We start from the raw sequence: 22,407 nt of genomic DNA, 5'->3' as shown, positions 1-22,407 counted from the left end.
ATGTATATTCTCATTGGTCTTTAATTGACTCTGGTTACTAGCATTTTGGATGTGTTACTTGTGCATACTGCCTTTCTATCAAAGATGAAATAATGTAAGTAAATGCAGATGTCCTGGTAGGGCTGCTTTTTGTTTATTGTTTTACATAATTCTTGTGTGGAAGTAAAGCTGATTATAAAATGCAAACAGCTGTAGTGACTTTATCGATTATTGTATCAAATTTGGGTGGATGTTTAAATACAACACACCTCTATGAGAAATCTGTAATTCACAAAAATCAAATTAATAAATTTACATAATTTAATAGAAGAAAAAGTAAAACTGACTGGCAAGTAACCTAACTGTGGAGTTTCAAATGATTTTTGTTAAAATGAAAACAATGCTAGAAATCACAATATCTGTCTATAGAACCTGAAAATGAAACAGCTGTTCTCAAGTCTACAGTGAAAATGAATGAAAAGGCAAGCTTTGGCTATATTTGGGAATGCAAAGGCTAGCTCAACACTTGATGACTCTTTATGACTCTGACGACTTTTCAGGTTGCAATGATTAGTACTTTAAGTCTAGGTTTATTCAATAAGCAAATGTTTTTTCTACAAGTCTTACAGGAACCTGCAGTTTAACTTACCTCAAAGTTAATAGCCCATCTTCCATAGAAACCTAATTTCGTAAGTTTGTTACTTTAAACCTGAAACTTAGTATTATGAGAATCTATACAGGAATATACGTAATTATGATCAGTTTCCTAAACTGACCAAATTATTGTATTCTTTACACAACATTGATAAAGTGAAAACATATCACTCTTTAATGAATTAGCAAATTTAATACTGAATTTTTAATCTAGAAAGAAGAAAAAACTTCAGGCATTCATACTCTCCCACACTTTTTGTCCATCATTCTTTTTTTGGCTAATTCTCAAGTATTGTTTGGAGCTTTAAGCAGGTCTCCCCCCTCTTTTTGCAGGGAGTGGAGGTTGCAAAGTAGAAGGAGCCAGATTGGGAATGGTGAAAAGTTCAAAGAAAAAGGCAAAGATGAAGAACATTACTATTTGATCATTTGACCAAAAAAACACACAACACATTTTTCAACTTTTCCCTCAAATCTCTCCCTTTCCACCAAAACAACTCTATTTTAAAATATTACTACTACTCAAATCAAAACTTAAAATACGGTGTTCAAGAATATTCATAAGCAACAGATGATAAGGCACTGTTCATATTGTCCACAACAGGTGTTTTTCAGCAGCATTGCTATTTCCACATTAAATCCCATTTGCAATCAGGTATGACCTGCATGGAATGTGTAGATTCAGGTCAAGTTTGAGGTGACAGGTCCTGAAAGGGAAGTGGTCCATCTCTGTCTTAAAATCCAGAATATAGCATCTGGCACTAGACTTTGGGAATATATTATTTTAATGTTCTAACCTCTATGAGTATATGGCTTGTAAATCATAGCGCTTTAATTTGAACTCTAGTTTTTCAAAAATTGCATAACCTGGCTATTCTATTATTTGTTTTTTTTTAATATTATTAAATTTATTGGGGTAACATTAGTTAATAAAATTATATAGGTTTCAAGTATACAATTCTATAATAAACCTGGCGATTTTAAATAAACATAAAATATTTGCTAGTTTGAATTCATTCTTCTTTGACAATCACTAGAATACAGGAATAGTTTTAAATTTTTTTTGTGATGCTATGCAACATAAAAAGTTATTTAAGTAGACATTTTCATATAAGCTTGTATATGTTTCAGATTTAATGTACATGGAAAACATTTCAGAACTATAATTTTACATTTTATGATTTTCATTCAAGAGTCAAAAAAGATAGCCAAAAATCAAAATTCTAAGTAGTCTGCAATTAACAAATTTAATGCAAATTCTCCCTCATTCATTTATTCTCACGTGGAAGACATGGCAAGTATAATGTTATATAGGGATCAAGAGAGAGACAAAGTGATCAGGTAATAGAACATAAAGCAAACATGGCATACAGGGGGGAAGAAAAAGAAAAAGAGGAAAAAAGAGCACCCTGAAGAATCGGATAAAAAAAGTGAAAAAAAACTTTTGTAAATACAGTAAGTTAAAAAGTTTTATAATAAGAATATAAGACTGTGAATAGGAAAAACCCTGATTTTTTTCCTTGTGTTTTCTATTGAGTTTAGTGAACTCTGGGGATAGGAGATGGGGAGGCCCTGCAGGGAGGGCTGAGTAGATGGGTTTGTGAAGAGACAGAAGGTGTTTAAGAGCAAATGCCTGAACATACACATATGGTATGGAGACACAGTCCTTCAACCCAAATTTTCAAAATTATATGAAATGCATGAAATGCAATTCCATCACTTCCCTGGAGGTTGGTAATAAGATAACTGAAGAAGAAAGAAAAAAATAAATCATATATATATATAGATATATACACACATCTATATACAAATATATATATATATAAAGAAAAAATAATCTTTACATGTATAAAGAAATTGCTGAAGAAGAAAAAATCTTTATATATATAAAATACATAGATATGTGTGTGCTTGTATGTATAAAAGAAAACACTAGTTTAAAGTATCGTCATGATAACAGAGTGCAACCAACCTCAAAATGATAATTTAAAGGCAGGGAAAAAGAGCAGGACAAATAAAACTTGATAAATTATTATAGTCGCAATAGAAAACTAATATATTAATACGTTATATGGAACTGAATGTTCTTTGGACATAAATTTAAAATGGAAATAATTGTTCTTCCATCTCTACACACAACATAAGCCATGTGATAATCTAAAATATTCGTGTAAAAAAAATAGAAGCTATCTGTAAATATTTAACAAAGGCATTACTTAAAAAGTAAACATGTATTATGTAGAAAAAACATTTTTAAGGAGGTTGAGATCTACTAACAACACAGTTAATATATTACACTCGAAAGTCTTCTCACCTCTTCAGACACTATCTTTTATAAAATAAAACGCTGAAACAAGATGGTGATCAAGGTGTCTCTAATATTTTTTAAAATATGTATTCTTTTTTAACCCTCATTGCTAATAAAAGACTGTATTTCTAATTTCAGATCTAAAATAGGAGACGAACTGAAGTGAGTCATTAGAACGAAAAATTGAAGCTACTTTTGCAATATGTCAGAAATACATAGCTCTAGAATAAATCATAAATATACTCTCGAGTCATAAGGAGTGCAGTTTTCATTTTACATTTTGACATTAAACAGAAAACTTTAAAAAAATCATGTTTATAGTTTTTAAAAAACTCTTCGGACTTCACTTAAGATTTGAGTTTCAATATATATTTTAAATCAAGATCATTTTCCATAAATATCCTTAGGTCAAGAAAAAAAAAAGATGGACATTAAAGGTTTGTGAGTAATACTGATGTGAAAAGGCTCGACATTTGCTTTCCTCTGTTTTGCAAAGAATAAAAATCCCCTCCAAAAACAGTTAACGCTGACAGCCAGGACTCACCACAACGGCAAACTGCTCGGGTTCACATAAGTTGTTATAGTCGCTCTTGAACTGAGACAATGAATTTAATTGCTCTTGATCAGGAAGATGCTTTATTAAGTTCTGAAAATTAAAACCAAAAGACAGTATCTTCACTAAAATGCTCCTTGAATTCCAGGAAAATTTATTAATAAACCATGGGAAGGAAATCGGTAAAGAAGTTAAGCTTTAGTCTTATTTCTAGGTAACCTCCCTTCTGTGAAGCCTGAAGCCATATTCTCTGCATCTTGAAAGCAGAGAATTTTTCTTCTTCTCTACCCAGAGTTATTATATATTCACATCAAGTACTACTGAATGTTTATTTGATTAGCTATATAATTGAGAAAGAAGAACTGAATCTATACCAAAGAAACAGCTTTCTCACCTGGATAAATGTGATCAATTACAGTTCATCTTTAGGGAATTAAATGTCAGAAATTTCAGGCAAAGCCAAACATATTTTAACACTTCACTCACAGGGATAAAAGAAATTATCATATTGCTACTAAAAGGCAAAGGAAAGCAAAGAAATCAAGGGAATCTTAATGACAGTTCTCACAAGATTTAACCAATATGATTACTGTTTAAATAACAAAAATGAAGATATCTCTAAGACAAAGACAAAGTAATTTTTCTGATGTGAAAGAAAATGTGAAAGGGCATTGAGAACACAGAATGATATACCTTGCAAATAAAAGCATATATGTACACAGGTCCTTTAGTAAGTTAGCGCCCGTGGCTATAACACCCTTTCCCTACGTCATATGCAGTTCACACACCATAGGCTGTTTGGTTGTTTTGGCTCCTTGGTCCGTGCACAGCCTTCCCAAGCCACACACTTGGACAAGAGAAACATTCCCAATGAAGAAAGACCAAGGGAACACAAATAATTACTCTTCCCTGTTAGAACATAAATGATTACACAATCCCTTGAACAAAATCTACACTGTATCAAAATATAATTGACTATAATATTGGAACAAGTTAGTGTACTGATATTAAAATTAAGAAAAAAAGAATGGTTGGTGCTCACAATCCCAAATTCTAGCATTAGTATATTCTGTGCAAGCCCAAATTCAAGTACAAATTTAAATTAAGCCTACATCATGCTATACATATTCATGGAGACAAAAATCCCCCAAAGGTGTTATTAGTTAAAAATAATGTTAGAGAATGTTATACTCATGTATCGAAGTAGTTAGATCAAAGAACAAGTTTTTGACTCACTGTGTATCTTTGGACAAAAACATGGTTGACTGGCCAAAAAACAAACAAACATAGCAATTTAAGATCATTCTTAAAAAAACGTATTGACTATGAATACTACCAACTGAATAAAAACAATGAAGGTATATGATTTTTCCCATCTATATAGAAATTTCTCTTAGTAGAACTGCCTGAGACCAAAAGACCTCGTTATTTATATTTTCTTTTAATCATTCCAGTTGACAGCTGGATTACTTAAATTATTTATTACATCAGGCCTCTAAATTCTTTAGCATTCTTTACATGACCACCCAGTCCCCTTGAATATTTTTAGTTAATATACAGAGGGTGCCAAAAGAAATTTATCCACATGTTAAGAAAGGAAAACTGTATTGAAATTGTAATACTTAATATATATCGATAACAAAAGATGAGCACAAGTCATGTTTGACTTCTGCAATTACAAGAGGTGCTCAAAGTGGTTGCTATCAGCATCCAGACACTTTTTTTTTAAAGGTTATTGTGGTGACAATGGTTAGTAAAGTTACATAGGTTACAGGTATACAATTCTGTATTACATCATCTATATAGCACATTGTGCGTTCACCACCCAGAGTCAGTTCTTCCAGACACTTGCGATTATGGTGAACTACTGCTTGAGCAACGTTGACTGAAGTGTCCACTTGTATACATTTTTGTGACACTCCCGTATAACTAAATTTTAATCTCTCATCAGAAATTTATTAATTTTTCACTTCACTATTTTTGCTTCCTAGAATAATAAAACTATTGTGATTTGTTAACAGTACAGTACAAGCCCCACCTTAGTCTGTCCCTTTACCGTATTCCCCACATACTTCACAAATCCTAGGGTCCTACCAATTAAACCCTTCACAGCTGCCCACACCCACCCAGCTTTTCCCTCACAGCTCAGGGTATTATTACTGTCAGAATAATTGCCCCTCACTCCATTACTCATACAACCCTTCTGCCCTTTTCTGCATCCACACTGTATTCAACCTTTTAGAGCCCTTATCTGCAAACATAACACCTCTAGCACTCCCCTAACACGTTGTCTAGTTCTAAAACAGTCTTAAATCAGCTACATTTCTCTTGTTCTATAGTTTTATATACATAAACGCCATCTCCCTTGCCACACAAAGAATTCCAGAAAGGTAAAGTCTGTGTCTGATAGAGCATCATACAGTGTCCTGCACATAGTTAGCACACACACACACACACACACGCACACAAATTGCTAACGCCCACACACAAAAATATATTAAATGAATTAATACAAGACTGATGGGACAAACATAGGTAAATGGGTAATAAACGAAGTGGAAAAATAATATCAATACTGACATCTTGCTATATACGCACATGAATAAATAAATACCCCACAATGAAATCATGACAGTGAACAAAACCTACCAAAATGATGGTTATTACAAAGTAATGCTTTCTCCATGCCCTGTTCAAAATAGGCAGTTCTTCACTTTACAACTAGGAACATTTTTTTTTTAATTTATTGGGGTGACAATTGTTAGTAAAATTACATAGATTTCAGGTGTACAATTCTGTAATACATCATCTATAAATCCCATTGTGTGTTCACCACCCAGAGTCAGTTCTCCTTCCATCACCATGTATTTGATCCCCTTACCCTCATCTCCCACCCCCCACCCCCCTTACCCTCTGGTAACCACTAAACTATTGTCTGTGTCTATGAGACTTCAAATAGCATGACATTCTTGTTTTTAAATGAATATATTAAGACTTTGCATATGTCTAAACTAAAGTTTTAGATTTTAATCTCCTAAAACTGGTTTTCTTCTCTCATAAGTGGAGGAGGCAAATCAATGACCCAGCCTCCCCAAGATGTCCACATCGAATCCCCGGAACCTGTGAGAATATTAAGTTACAGGACCAAGGGGATTAAGGTCTCTATCACCTGATCTTAAAATAGGGAGATTATCCTGGATTATCTGGATGTGCCCCATGTCATCATAAAGGTCCTTAAAAGTGGAAGAGGGAGACATCAAGTGAGAGAGACGTGTCTATGACAGAAAGGTACAGAGAGATGCAACACCGCTGGCTCGGAAGATAAAGGAAGGTGTCCATGGGCCAAGGAAGGGGACCCCTGAGGAGGCGGAAAAGGCAAAGAAAGGAATTCTTCCTTAAAGCCTATGGAAAGAAATACAAGCCTGCCAACACCTGGACTTAACACAGTCAGGTCCAGACCAGACTTCTGTTTCACAGAAACGCAAGATAACACATTCGTGATAGTTTAAGCCACGAAATTTGCGGTAAATTATTATAGCCGTAATAGAAAACCAATATATTAATGTTACATGGAACTGAATGTTCTTTGGACACAAATTTAAAATGGAATTAATTGTTCTTCCGTCTGTACACAACAAAAGCCATGTGATCATCCAAAACATTTGTGTAATAAGGTTAGAGGCTACTCCGTAAAAATTTTACAAATGCAAGATTAAAAAGCAAACATGTATTAAGTAGAAAAAACATTTATAAGGAGGTTGAAATCCACTAACAACAAGGAACATACACAATCAATAATAGACAAAATTCTACCAAAAAGAAACCGCTGCAGGGAAAGGACTTAAAGAAGAGTTGTTGTTAGTAAGGTAGTTCGTGAGTCTCAGGGACTCAGCCCAAACCACTAATGCGATTATATTATCACCACAATTAGAAGACATGATAGGAGAAACAAAACCAACAACAACTCCTAAGGTTACCATTTACTGATGAATTAAAACATCTAGAATAATTTTAATTGCCTGTTGACACTCACAAACAATTCTTGTTTTGTTTTTACTGCTAAAACATTCTTTTCCTTCCATTATAAAAATAAAAGATAGCAACTGAAAGATATCCTCTTGCTATATAATTTTTTATTTGATTCTCTAACTTTAAATTCTATCAAGATATGTATTATTGATGCCTTATGTGGAATTCAGCAAGTAACTTTGGCATCGTACTAGCATTCCTTAAATAATACTGTGAGGAGAAACCACTTAAAAAATCTCCCAGCTTTCTGAATGAATTCAGAATATTATGCAGTCTCTAGTATTCATAGAAGCACAAGTAACTCAAGGAAGGGTCATTAGTAAAGGTAACTCTACAAGGTTAGTAAAGGTAACTCCCTCAATATTTTATATCTAATAGTAATACAGCTTTATAAGACAAATAAACCTGATAAAAACATACTCTATAAAGGTTATACACCTAAATTTAAATTAACATATTATTCAGCTTAACTGTAACAAACACATAAAAGTAAAATTAAACAATCCGACGTTCAAAAGAAAGTCATTTAAAATAATTGAAATGTATTCATTTTGATAGCATTATATTTAGTTTGCCGTTAAGAGAAGATGCAGAGTTTTATCTCCTGGCAATGCAGAAGTTATGCTAAAACTCATTATGCAGCAATGATTTTCCAGTTGAATGATTTGGTTTAAGAATTTTGCTTCACTTACAGATTTCTATTTAATGAGAAGTCTGCAATGAAATATAGGAATGTAAGGTCTCTGCCTGTTTGTTTACCTGAATCATAGACTCTGCTAACTGTGTTTCATCCACTTCCAATATCATCATTTTGATTTCTTCGTATGGTACCCGAAATGAGCTCAGGAAGATTGCTAAAGGGGGGAAGGGGAAAGAGTTCATAATGATTAAAGTAAGAAAAGAATTGAGATACAGTTCTATTTATATAATGAAAAATAATTCAAAAAATGACAGATTTTAAACATTTAATATAATTACGGAGGGGGAAGTTTCATTAGCACATTTTATAGTCTTCTCCAGGCTTAGAACTACTGTTTAAAGAACAGTCCTATATTATTATGCTGATTATGATGTTGATTTCTATTGCAATGGTGCCAACTTTCATGTGATTAAAAATAAACTGAAATATGTTTGGTACACTATGAAAATATCACATTGTAAAGAAAAGAACCACAAAACTCCAATATGTGCATGTAATATTTGTCTAAACGTGTGTTATTAGCTTGTATAATATCTCCCAGACCTATTAAATAATTCAGAAATAAATATTTTACGAAAACTGCTGAACAGTGCATTAACACTTTTACAAGTTATAATATACTTCACTGTACAGAAATATTGGAAACATTATTCCAGAAAAAGAGCCTTTGCATGTAACTAAAGCTTAAATATCCAATATTAGAAAACAAACTTTAATGGAAAACTATCAAACTGAATTAGATGGCATAAAGTGTTATTCTGAGAATTCCAATATTATTTACTTTTTTTTTTTTGATATCTCATATACAGTGTTCCCCCGAAAATGAAACTTAACAGGAAAATAAGCCCTAGCATGATTTTTCAGGATGATATCCCCTGAACATAAGCCCTAATGCGTCTTTTGGAGCAAAAATGAATATAAGACCTGGTCTTATTTTCGGGGAAACACGGTATCTAGTGTTAAAACACAATGATCTCCTCAAAAGCTACCGAAGTATATGAGGATATTTTCACAGCATTAGATTTAATACTTTTGCTGTTCTCCCTTTATTCTACTATTATTATGTTTCTTCTCTCCAGTGACAGATACCATTTTTCGAACATACTCAGAACCTGCTAACGACTAGACCATTTATTTATTTTATATACTGAACCTATGTCATTTTGTCAGTAGGTATTTTCAAATAAGGACACTTTTTCGTAAGAGTCAGAAAATATGATCTCCTTCCTTCATAGAGTGAGGTTGTATTCCAGATTCCTGAGGATACCATGTGTCATCTATAGCTGAATAATAAAGACACTATCTGTGTTCTTATCAGCAGCTTCATTCACACATTTCTGAACTCAAACAGTCATAAATCTGAAAATGCAGTGCTAGAAATTATGGATATGGATAATCCTTAATATCCGAAGAAAAAGGTGAAATAAAGGATCTAAACGATATTGTAACAGACAGAGATTAATGGAGTTACTAAAGGATTACTCCACAGTAGACACTAGAAAGCACAAACATATAATAACTACATAGATGCTCTCGAAGAGTAATCAATGAATAATTGATGGGGAGGGAATAAAACTACACCTGAACATCATGTACAAAACAAGTTGCACATGGCTATAGAATTAAATGTAAACATTAACAACAGAAAGGAATACTAAAAGAAATCTAACATGGCAAATTAGCTCTTTCATGGTTAAAGAAGGACTTCTTAATCATAAAAAACCGATGAAAAACCTGAAAAGATTGATATCTGACAATATAAAAGAAAAACACTAATGTCAAAGCACTTAAAATAATTAAAAAGCAAATAAGCTGGAAGGATAAACTTGCTTCAAAATTCAGAGTATTTGTTTTCCTTCATTTAGAATACTGTAAGATTCAAGTAGGAAAATGGGCAAAATGTATGTAAACTCAATTAAAAGAATAAGAAAAAAATGACAAAAAGGTAACATGCTAAACCTCAGAAAAAAACAAATTGAGAATGCAAATTGTTAAAATATAATCTGAATTGAAAGCTAAGTAAAATTAATCAGAATCCTTGAGATTATTTCATTTGAGAAACAATAAATTCCACTCAAGAAATCTAATCTACAGTAACAATAACAAATAGAAAAGGTTACAATGTTAAATAATCAAAAAGATAGAATTCCTCTGAGATGTAATACAGTAATTCAGAGTGACAGAAATGATAGCTTTACATTTTGGGCAGGATGGCAAACTAGAAAGACACATTAAAAAAAATCTAAAAATGTATATTTTTAACTTAATCATAAATGTATTTCTGAGCAGTTCTGAAAGGAAAGAAAGCAGAAATCCTGGGAGAAAATAATCATCTAAAGAAATGAAATAGAAGTTTGAAACACTGGGCAGGAAAAAACAAGACATTATTAAAAAAACAAGAAACTATGAGAAAAAAATATAGAGCTTTTAGAAATCATATGTAGACATGAAATTACTGAAATTATAAACTCAACACATAGATTAGACATCAGATAAAGAGAAAATTTGTGACATGAAAGACATAAGCAAAGAAGCTATCCAAAGTGTCACATAAAGAGATGGAAAAATACTAGGTTATGAGACACAGCAAATTACAAAGGATACCTAAAAAACCTACTTGGAATTCCAAAAGGAAATCACAAAAAGAACAGGAAAGAAGCATATATGAAGAAACAGAGAATTTTCCAGAATTACAGAGAGACACAAAACATCAGATCAAGGAGACTGAAGAACCCCCAAACATGATAAATTTAAAAACTTAAAAAAGCCATACTACATCATTGTAAAACACCAAGAATTGGGGAGGCTATAGAGCAGGAATACTCAAGCCCTGATGGTGGAAGAGAAAACTGGTACAAACACAGAACAGGTATATATTAATACTTAGAACAGGAATCCCCACACTTTTTCTCTATAAAGATCCACATAGTAAATATTTTAGGTTCTGTGAGCCATACAGTTGGTCACAACTCAGCTCTGCTATTGTAGTACAAAAGCAGCCAGAAACAATGTGTAAATAAATGTGTTGGCTAAGTTCCAATAAAACAGACAGTGGACAAGATTTAGCCTAAAGGCCATAATATGCAACACCCTTCCTTAATAACACCAAAAATGGGAAACCCAAATTCAACCAAGCATTGAATGAATAAAGTATGAAATCCAAAATTTACTTTGCAGATAGATATACTTTATTCCTTTACTTTCTTCTATGTTTATAATTAGCCACTACATTCAGGTATTATTCCACAATTAAATTAACGTACACATTAAACACATATTTAGAAAGAATGAACAATTTTCTTTTAATAGTTTATGAAGAAATTCTTTTGCGGAAAACATTTGCTATAACTAAGGGCAAAAAAATTACACAAGAGTTGAAAATGGCCTAATGCATAACATATAATACAAAAGTATAGAACTTAATTTTTTTAAATACTTAAAAGTTACGGAGAATAACATAAGACTCAGTTAAAGTCTCCAAAAGATGCATTAAAATCAATCTTTTTACTAACATGCGTCTTATCCTCCAAAATGTGATTATATAGAACCCAGTGGGAAGCTTTGAGTTCAGTGAACGAGTGTAAAATGTGCAGATTTTGGAACCAGTCACACATGTTCTCTTCAAGGGAACTGATAAATATTTAAATGTGTATGCTAATTTGTAGACTTCTGAGTTCCTCCCTTTACAGTTCTATTACCCACTCCAAAAAGTCTGGTAAAGCCTATGAACCTTGCACAACTCCCAAGCCATCTCTTAACCCTAGAATGGTTGGAATTCTGTTTTATGCTGTGCCCATAGTTTTTGCAAAATCTTTATGAATTCAAAATATAGGGAACCTGACTCACCTTTAAATAAAAAGATAAATAAATGAGTGAACTTTAGACTCTTTCCTCAAAATTCTATAGAATATTTCATTTAAGAGAAATTATCTTAGATTTCTAAGTGACAAGAGAGTCTTATCACAATCACAAGACTCTCAGAATTCAGTATCTCAAAGGACTGAATTTCATAGACAAAAACCAGCTGTGAATTTGAACTATAATTACAGTAAAGATTATAAGACTGCTAAAGCTTCTTAAAGCTTAAATCATAACACTTGCTGCAATAAGAGAGGGCAAGAATAATCCTAGAATGGATTACATCATAATATGACAGTATAAATTCTGGGCCTTTTGATCTTATATTTTAAAACATGTTTAGCAATTAAATGAATGGATATATATCCTCTAGACAAAGTAAATAAGACAAACACTATCCTTCTCTATGAGAATGCATTTGTTTAAATCTCTAAACAGGAATGGATATGACTTATACCTATCAGCCATTTTCAAAATGAGCGATCTTAACCACTTAACTGCTACTCCTACCAGATTCCCTACCTATATAATGTCAAACTACTACCTACATGGTGGGCTATAGTAAAGATTAAGGAGCCAAATGCAGAACTAGCACAGAAAGGTAATCAGTAATTATTAACTATTACAATTAAATTTGAAATCCTACTTAGCACATGTCCCATAACATAGAAATAATGCGAAAGAACCCTGTCTAACAAGTCAATTACTCAACTTGGAGATGGGTGTGTAGACTAACTTATGACTGACCCATAAAAAAAAGAGTTTTATTCAAAACAATATTTCTTCAGGATGTCTAATGAGACTATTTATAGAGTCAAGATTAGGAATTTATAATGCAGGTCATGGGCATTTTTCAAGACAATAATCATCTTGACTTCTGGTCAAGATGGTGGAGTAGAATATTGAATGTCAACTGAAATTGAAAAAAAAATTTTATTACTATTATAAAAAGAGAAAGTTAATTAAACACGTGACATGTAAAATGGACCCAAAAATAATAATAAAAAGAATCATCTCAGATCACAGAACTTTTTGACATATCTCAATGCTTTGAATTGAGATAACATTCCTTTAAGAGGGACAATTCCCTGAAGTACCCATATCATGTAATAGTCCCCCAAACTTCAGTCATCTAAGCAAATAACAAAAATATTAACAATATATATATTTCGAATTCAGACTACATGCCCATCACACATCTGAAAGACAGGACTCTTTTACTTACGCCCCTCCTACCAGGCTTGTGGACACCATTCTGGCTGCTACTCTGGGTGAAGGGAAAGACACTACAGCTTCTTGCACAAGCAATTAAATGCTGCCACACAAAAGATACCTCATCTCCACTTGCACTGTCATCGGTCCAAGCAAATCATGACTGACACTTAACTTGAAAGAGGCTGGGATTTGCAGTCAATTTGTGGCCAGAAATAAAGGACTGTGTATTGGCCAATAGCATTAACGTCTGTCTACTATCCACAGAGATCTCAGCAATCCTGCTTGAAAGGGATGGCCCTCTGTCACAGTGAATACGAGACAAAGGAAGTTCCAGAACTTTCACAAAAGGAAAGTCAACTGCCTTTTACAGACACTGCCTCTAACTTAACTCCCTCCTTAATCGATGGCATGGATCTTTATCCTCTCAACAAAGAATTGTTTTGTTCCAATAGTTGCTAAAAGCTCACTTGAGGCATGTAATGATTGAAAGGGAGACTAAAAGCCATGTTAATTCTCCATGTCTTTAGATTCTCCACATTATATCCCACTTGCACCATCAGAAAGTAATATATACCGATATTATCTCAGTTCCAAGAAGAACTATCTTTGATGCATTTAAGAGACAGTTAGAAATGAGTTAGAAGCAAAACTATTTGCCCTCTTCTCCCAGAGTAATTCAGTCAGGAAGACAATTCAATACTAAGTATTTAGGTCTCTGTAACAGTAATTAAATCTAAAATATTTCCAGTCAGTACTTTTGAGAAAAGGCTTTGAACTGCTCAGATGGAATAATGAAATTCATTTTACTCATCATCCTTTATTTCCATTAATATTCCAACCTCCTTTGTGTGTGATCAAGTATCACAAATAATAGAGATTCAGAGGTATAAAAGAAATAATCCACTACCCTTTTTTTAAAATATGATGTCATCTAAATTCCTTATTTCTTTATTTATATACTTATAAAGGAGACTTTAAAGGGTAGTTTTCTTTCAGTTATGAGAGATACATTATCATTCTAAACCCTTTTCTTAGTTTTGTCTTCTAATGTATTAATCTTTTGAAGCATTTAAACCATAAGTTTCCTAAAGGAAAGTTACCTTTGCCTTTATTACACAAATAATAATAAAATAACATAAAATGAAAAACGTCATAAAGAAAATGAAATAATTTAAAGAAACCACCTCCTGTGTGTTTTGCTAATTTAATAGTATTAAAATCTGATACTTACAAAGGTTCTGAGCAATTTTAGAATCTAGAAATTTAAGTTCTTTAATTTTTTTCTTAAGAGCTTTCTTCTCTTCAAAATCTTCCTCTTCTCTTCTCTCTGTAAGACCAAGGATGCATCCACGTTAGGAACAGTAAGGCACTCAGCTGCCAAAGGATAGGATGTGAACATTCTATCATCAAAAAATCCCAAGAAAGATACAAAGCTTTTAAATTACAGTTATAAAAATAGTGAAATAATAGATATCCCAAGACCTAAACTATGTCAGATAGGCACTGATGGTTCTTATGCTGGAAAAACTACTAAGAATAAATATTTGAAGGTCCAACAGGGAAAACAAAAATAAAACTAATATTCACTATGGAAACCAATACCATCATATGCAAGAATAAGTAGAGTTAGCTCATTTGAACAGTATACAACACACTATAACATTATATTACCGACACTTAGGATAAGAAGTTAGCTCTGAGAGTGCTAAACAAAAACAAGCACCCAGCTCTTTTATGTTTGATATACCATGCTTATTTAAAACATATAGCTCATACAAAACTGGAAGAGCACATTGTTTTCCATTTGTTTTCCAAATCTTTGAAAGATGGCAAATTATAATTACATTATTTTTATATTAGGAAAGCATATTATAATTGCATGTTTTGGTGAGACAGAGATCAAATTTTATATTTTTCAAAATATTTATTAACTAATTATCTCTGTATCATTTTATGAATACTCTGCTACCTTTCTCAACTGATTTTACATTACACTTTTATCATATACTTGTTTTTCTGGAATTCTGTTCCATTGTTCTATGTACTACTGTTCTAGTACTACTCTGTCTTAAGCATTGTAGATTTATGGTATAGCTTATTAATTGGCTGTTCTTCCCTTTCTAAGTTTTCTTCACTTTTCTCGCTCATTTATATTTCCACATGAACTTTAGAGTAATTCAAAAGGTTTGAAAATAAAATCTAATTGAATTGTATTTGAATCACAATGTGTTTGTAAATAGACTAAGGAGATCTGATACATTGACAACTTTCAAATTTCACAGTCATGAACATGACATGTGTCTATAGTTATTCAACTAAATGCAGTATTCTTCATAGGCAACCTGTATATTTATTGTTAGTGTTGAGTGTCCCTAATATGCCTAAATTATAGTCTCAAGTATTTGGAGGTGGGTGGTTAATTCCTCACTATACTTTGCAACTAGTTAACGCTAGAATATAGAAACTATGCTCAATTTTGCAGTCATGTTTTATAATCAGTCACTTTATTTATTCTTTCTTTCAAATAATACATACTAAGCATCAACTGAAAGGGATTATGCTGAGCAATATAGAAACAATACTAGACAAAACAGAGACATCCTGGCCTCACAGAATTGAGGGGCCAATAGAGGTGAACAAAAGGTAAGTGGCAATTACAATACATTGATACAATTTCCTTGTTTTGTTAAGAACCATAGGAGAATAAGGAAGAGCCCTTAACCCATACTTGTCAGGGACAGTCTGCCTTTAATAAATGATACTCATCAAAAGCTTGAAAGAGAAAAAGAGAGGCAGGTGAGAAGGTTTTGGGGTGGAGAGAGGAAGGACCAGATAACGGAGGGTCTAAAGGTGTAAAAACTTGAAGGGCACAGAAAGAAGTGAGAAGAGTCAGAGCAGAGAATATTGAGTGGGAGAAAAAAAAAAAATGACACCAGAAACTAATCAGGCACCAGTTCATACAAGACCTTTTAAGCCAGGTTAAGAAGTCTGAATTTTATTTTTCGAGCAATGAGGAGCTGCCGAAGGTTGAAGTATGTGAGAGACATCAAAATAATGGCATTTGAGGAAAAACTCAGGATGTTGAAGATGAAAAAGTGATAAAAGTAACGGCAGAGGGCAAGACGAAGGGACCTAAAGTAATCCGAATGTCAGTCCATGGCTCCCTCACCTAGAGAAGGAGCTGCTGGGACAAAGAGAACGGATGCGTCCGGAAAGAAGAATCCAGCCACATCTGTCACCTGAATTCCAGACCTGAATAGCCAACTGAGGATTCTCAACATCTCTACCTGGATGTCTACTGGCAACTTCGACTTAACATGCCCCAAACCACATACACACACCTGCACACCTGCTCTTCTAGCAGCTTTCATCAACTCAGAAAATAGGAATACTCTTGTCGCAATTGCTCAAGTCCAAAAGCTTGAAGTCATCCTTTCTACGATTTCCCTCAAATTGTAGAAATTAGTGAATCCAGTCAATTGTGACTCCAAAACTGTCACTAAAATAAGAGTTCCCCACCATCTCCCTGACTGCTACCTCTCCCCTGCCTGTGGCTACCATCCTTTGTCTCCTGGACCACAACCACTTTCTAACTCCTCTCCCACCTCCAGGCTTGCCAACCGTAGTGTCTTCACTGTGATGCAGCAGAAGGATCCTATTAAACCTTAATGGAAAAGCTTTCCCGTACTACTGGATATAGAATAGCAAACCCCCCCACCCCCCCATCCCTGTGTTCCCTATCATCACCGCTTTTGCCCTTTTATCTCCCCCACAACACTTACTCCTCACATATCGTACATGTGATATTGTCTCTCTTTCCTCATTAGAAAACAACTTCCTTAGAAACTGTTCACCACGTGTCCTCAGCACGAAGAGTAAGGCCTGGAACATAGCAGACGCTCAATAAATGCCTGTTACATGTATGGCTCTTTGTGTGTATTACATAGGAACCCTCAAGCTAAAGCGGAAGGAAGGGGGCACTCAGGTTTCAGGAACCAAGCAGATGATGGTGCTGTTGAATTGGTCCAGTTTTAAACATGTTCAGTTTGAGGGGCTCTTATGCATCCACATGGTCATGTATAAGACGAAGCTGGATGTACAGATGTGGAGAAGAGAAATACTGAATGCAGAGACAGGTCCTGTCAGTTATGCCCCTCACTGTCACAGGCCTCCCAGCTACCAGCAAACAATGACACGTGTCTCCTTAGTCTGAGTATTTAAACCTCCTCCTTGTCTTGTTATATTGGCTAGAATTCTCAGATGAAGGCTAATAACACTTATATTAGTGGACTTTGTTTCCTTAACCTAACCAAATGGCAATCCTCTACTTTTCAGAAAATGTATATATTTTATTTTCTTATTTTTGTCACTTAGAAAAGAGAAGATTCTAATTTTTTTTTTTTTTTTTTCATCAGCTTAGTTCTCAATTTCAGTACCTTTTCACATTCTGGAACATTTTCTAGTCTACCTAAACAAGTCAAATAAACTAGCAACCTTTAATTTTAAATTGCATTTACTGAACATCTACTAGGCATTGCACTGAACACTTTCTATTGGACTTCCTTACATAATTTTCATAATAGTCATACTCCTACTATTATCATTGTAACAACAACAAGAAAAATAATGCTTAGGGAAAGTAACTTCAAGCAACAGATAAAAGAATGAAGATCACCAGACTTTGACTCCAGTATTCTTTCCACTGATTGTGGATATATAGGTGTCACTTCAAAACAAACAAACAAACAAACACACACACAAAAAACCAGTGTACCAAGCAATCTTGACCACTTCAACTTTTAAATTAGAGACAGAAGCAACTTTATCAATTCTGCCTTTTTATAAAAATGACATATCAGCATACCACAAATGGAATAAAATGATGGTTTTTCTCCTCTCTTCTCTATCATACAGTCAAAGGATGGTTGGGAAAAGATGGAATTGACACAGTGGGTAAATATGGACAAAGGAATAGGAAGAAGAAAAGTTTCCCAAGAGAGAAAAAAAGAGAATTCAGAGAAAAAAAAAGGTGAAAATATGCTTTTATTGATATGAAACCAGATAATCAGTCCGTTATCCAAATAGACTGATTTGGATACAACCTTTCATATGGAGAAATACTAAAATGTTGGGAAAAAAAACAAAAACACAGCCCGATAATGGACAGCCTCACATCAGTGTAACACCAGTGAAAATGTCTATGCATAGGTTACTGACAAACAGGCGCTAAATATTAGCATCGATAACAAGGCTGCATTAAAGAGCAATAAGAATAAAGGAGGACATTTAGTGGGAGTAAAGTTTTTACACAAAATCCCATTTGAGTTACCCACGCTGACACTATCTCTGTGAAATACTAGCCAGAGGACCATCAGGTTTCCGCAGGGAAATCAGGCTTGAAATCTAGACACCAGGTTGGGCATCCCGCCCCCGCCACTGAACCTCACTGTGGCTTACATCTAGAACCTGGGACACTGGCCCTCTAACAGGAGTTGTGGGTGTGAAATGAGGTGATAATTACCTTCCTGTGACCGTCCCCCACTTCCAGCAGTGACAGAGAAATAAGGGACCAGAATCAGAGTGCTTAACCCAACTCCGGAGCTGACAGGTGAGCACATTTTAAGATTCATCCCACCCACAGGTGGAGCTCTTCTAAAGCCAGCACAAAATACACTTTCACTAAAAGACTAGATTGTTGCAAGTGTCAGATGAAACTCTGAATCAGAAAGTCAGATTTATTAGAGCCATCTATAGCTGTGATCTAGCGTTTTTGCTATTAGAGGTTTGTGTTTAATCTTTCTTCCTGGAGATGTGTAAGGCTGCATTTTTCCGAGAGAAGAGTAATACTGTTCAAAAATGGTTCTGATCACTAACACAGCATATGCCACATTTTATAAGGATTTTATGTCAGAATGAAGTCAAAGATGAATCAAAGATAACAAAACTTTCTGTTTCCAAGAGCCAAAAACTGACAGTCTTTTTAAATTAAATTTTCTCATTATTCTTTTTCTATTTCCAAAGTTTCAAACCAGCAGCAAAATTATATTTAAAAATCCCCTTTCAAAATCTCATTTCATAGTAAATTTTCAATTAAAAATCATAATTCCATGGCATATGGTTATACATCTAATTCCAGTTCATTTTCTATTGTGTTTTAATCAAAATGATTAAAAATATCACCTTTGTCAGGAGGTGATATTTTTGGACAACTGCAAAAAACTCTAGAATACAAAGCTCTAAATTTGTAAGTTATCTAGTAGAGACAAAAAAGTTTTCTCTTTCCATAACTGATTAGAGTAGTCCTCCCTCTTATCTGTAGCTTAACTTTCCACGGTTTCAGCTACTCACAGTTAACTGAGGTCTGAAAATATTACATGAAAAACTACAGAAATAAGCAATCCCTAAGTTTTAAATTACGTGCCATTCTGAGTACCTCATTTCATCTCATCATGTAGGAATCCTATCACCTCACGTCATCACAAGAGGAAAGGTAAATACAGTACAGTAAGATATTTATCATAGTTTTGTCTGTGTCGGAAAAAATATGGTATATATAGTGTTCGGTACTACAAGCAATTTCAAGCATCAACTGAGAGTCTTGAAACATTCCCCACAAATAAGGGGGAACTATTTTATTTTAAATCAGTGAATGCCACTAATAATTGTTTATTCTATTTTGTTAGTACTTCCTGGTTAAATGTATTTAACATCAAAATGTTTTTAAAATACTAAGCATTTCCATTTTTTAGGTATTCATTTAGCACTAATGCTATTAAATATTGCATGTTACATGTTTACAATAAATTACCCTTCATTCATTAGATTTTTACACTAGCCTTGGGAGGATACAAGAAAGCATACCGGATTAAATAAGCATTCTCTGTGACACTGACAGAAGCCAATAAACTAAACTCAACTACAAAAGTAAAGCAAGCATAAATCATGTATTTAGGAAATGAAACTGAAGGCTCGCAGTCTTCAAATGGGGTGAGAGGTAGGGGCAAAGGGACATCTGAAAACTAGAGATTGCTGGCATTAATTGGGGTTTTCTTCTCACTTTCTAATGATGGAGGTTCTAAGAGGCTAATTGAGTATCAAAATTTTATAGGGTCCACATTTTAGAAATAGAACAGCCCTTGAGTATGAAGTTCTCACCACCTCGTTCCATGAGGCAACCTAAGCACAGACTATGAGTCACTTGGCCACAGTTGGGACAGACAAGGGCCCTGACCACCACACCACAGGCCCAGAACTGCCTCCGGGGCAGGGAACCTGCATGAAGAAAGCGGTCTGCAACCGAGCACATGGGAGAGAGGGAACTCCCCAAGCTTTGCCTTTACCTGCAACTGAATTTCCCTTGCTGTGCATGTTCCATGGGAGAGGGAGTGGGGAGGGGAGTGGTCCTGGGGGAGGGAAGAGAAATGCCTGGTCTCCTGAACACAATGAGCAGAATTTAAAGCTATGGAAAGACAACATCAAAAACACTCTATTTTCACCCGGCGCTACCTCTCAAATGGTGGCCTACTTTGCATGAGGCTCAGTTTTTCAGCCACACAGTGTGGATAGAATGAATGTTCCAGGGAGTCTCAAAGGGCAGAATCTGAAAACAGCCAAAGGCTAAGAAAGGAAAACAGATTTGTAAATGTTACTACTGCTGGTGGTTGTGATACGACAATACGTTTCAAGGAAGATTTAGGCAGCTCGAAGGCAGAAAGATGGAACACAAAAAAGTGAAAACTTGGAACGGATTACTTTTTAAGTAGGCAATACACCCTTGGCAAAACGTCAAAGTAAATGCTTTGGTATTGAAAACCATAATTGTGTAAGTAGCTTTAGTCATATCTGATCTGTCAAACCCAGTTTTAATATTTTTAGGCACATAAATAAATGACTAGGTATCTAACCACATAGAAAACAAACAGGAGAAACAGGTTATTTTTCTATTCAAATATTAATACGTGACTGCCATAACTAAACAGAGTGTTTTGCTAGCAAAACGATGTCTGTTTGGCAATTCCAGGCTACGAATGATATAATATATAAGAGTGGCTGAAACACTAAATAAAATTTTGTGGAATAGATTATTTCAATTACAGCAATCATCAAAAGTATAGCAAATAAATGCGTATTTCTCTTGATATGACATTCTAATTACTGGACAATGTCACCAACCAAATAGCTTGGAAAGACCTTGCTCTATACCTGAAGTCTTACAACAGACATGGAGAAGGATTCCACTATTTCACAAACCCTTCACTAGAGCTGAGTCCAGATTTTGTTTTTACCCCTTACTACTCCATGTACAAAAGGATCACCAGGCAACGGGGATATATTTTATAAAAAACTTAAAACATGTGCTTCAAAATGATCATGATTTCCAAATAGCTGAACTAAAAGTATTTCTGTCCCCCATCGCTTTATTCCTATATGAAGTAACACGCTGATCAAGATATGCTATAAAAACGGTTTGATCTCTCAAAGACCTCTGCAATCAGAAAGTTAATTTTTATTGGCAGCACCAGAAACTAAAGAGTGGCAGCACCAGAAACTAAAAGAGCTACTTTCTTGAGGTCCCCTTGTGTGTAAATACCTCTTCGTAACTAAAGATTTAGATAGCAAAAACAAAAAAAACAGGAGTTCAAAAACAAATCAGACCCTTCAAATCCACATATTCAACAACTTTAATAATCTGTGCACTGGGGACAACAATGACTGTGAAAGACTTAGGCCTATTCATCATGTATATCTGTTACATTAGTTACAAATTACGATGAGCTTTGATTAAATGGACCAAAGATATGAGGGAGGAAAGTAAAGGTTTCGGGAAAGAGTTTAAGAAACTCAGTCCAAAGAACACGGAAGCCTATTCTCACATGATCTTTGTTGTCTCATCACAACTTCTCATAAAACCATCTCTAAATTTTTTATTATGCATTCTCAACATCTCCCCACTTTAAGTACCTTCCCCCTGTGAATTCTTCCTGAATTTGCTATTCCCCAGTCATGATATAATACGCGTTATTTATAAAAAAATAATTTTCCTACTAACTATTGTTTTTGCCAGGGCAACCTACTTCCAATATCCTCTGATGATGTTTGAAAGTGGAAATATTT

General features: G+C 34.2%; 1 protein-coding gene across 2 annotated transcripts in view; it reads right to left on the bottom strand.

Moving 5' to 3' along the window:
- Positions 1 to 22,407, bottom strand: part of DIAPH3 (diaphanous related formin 3) — a 437,995-nt gene that overhangs the window by 222,602 nt on the left and 192,986 nt on the right. For both annotated transcript variants that reach the window (XM_088792987.1, XM_088792988.1), the window contains 3 exons: positions 14,525 to 14,620; positions 8,280 to 8,374; positions 3,483 to 3,584 (listed from right to left, as the gene is read on the bottom strand). In XM_088792987.1, the coding sequence (XP_088649113.1) occupies positions 3,483 to 3,584; positions 8,280 to 8,374; positions 14,525 to 14,620 (293 nt within the window). The remainder of the gene's footprint in view (positions 1 to 3,482; positions 3,585 to 8,279; positions 8,375 to 14,524; positions 14,621 to 22,407) is intronic.

Source organism: Rhinolophus sinicus, chromosome 16, assembly GCF_057876585.1.
Source record: "Rhinolophus sinicus isolate RSI-liver-muscle chromosome 16, RSI-T2T, whole genome shotgun sequence".
In the NCBI taxonomy this organism is placed as follows: Eukaryota; Metazoa; Chordata; class Mammalia; order Chiroptera; family Rhinolophidae; genus Rhinolophus; species Rhinolophus sinicus.
Note: the sequence above shows the minus strand (reverse complement) of the source record. Positions and strands in the feature narration are given on the sequence as shown.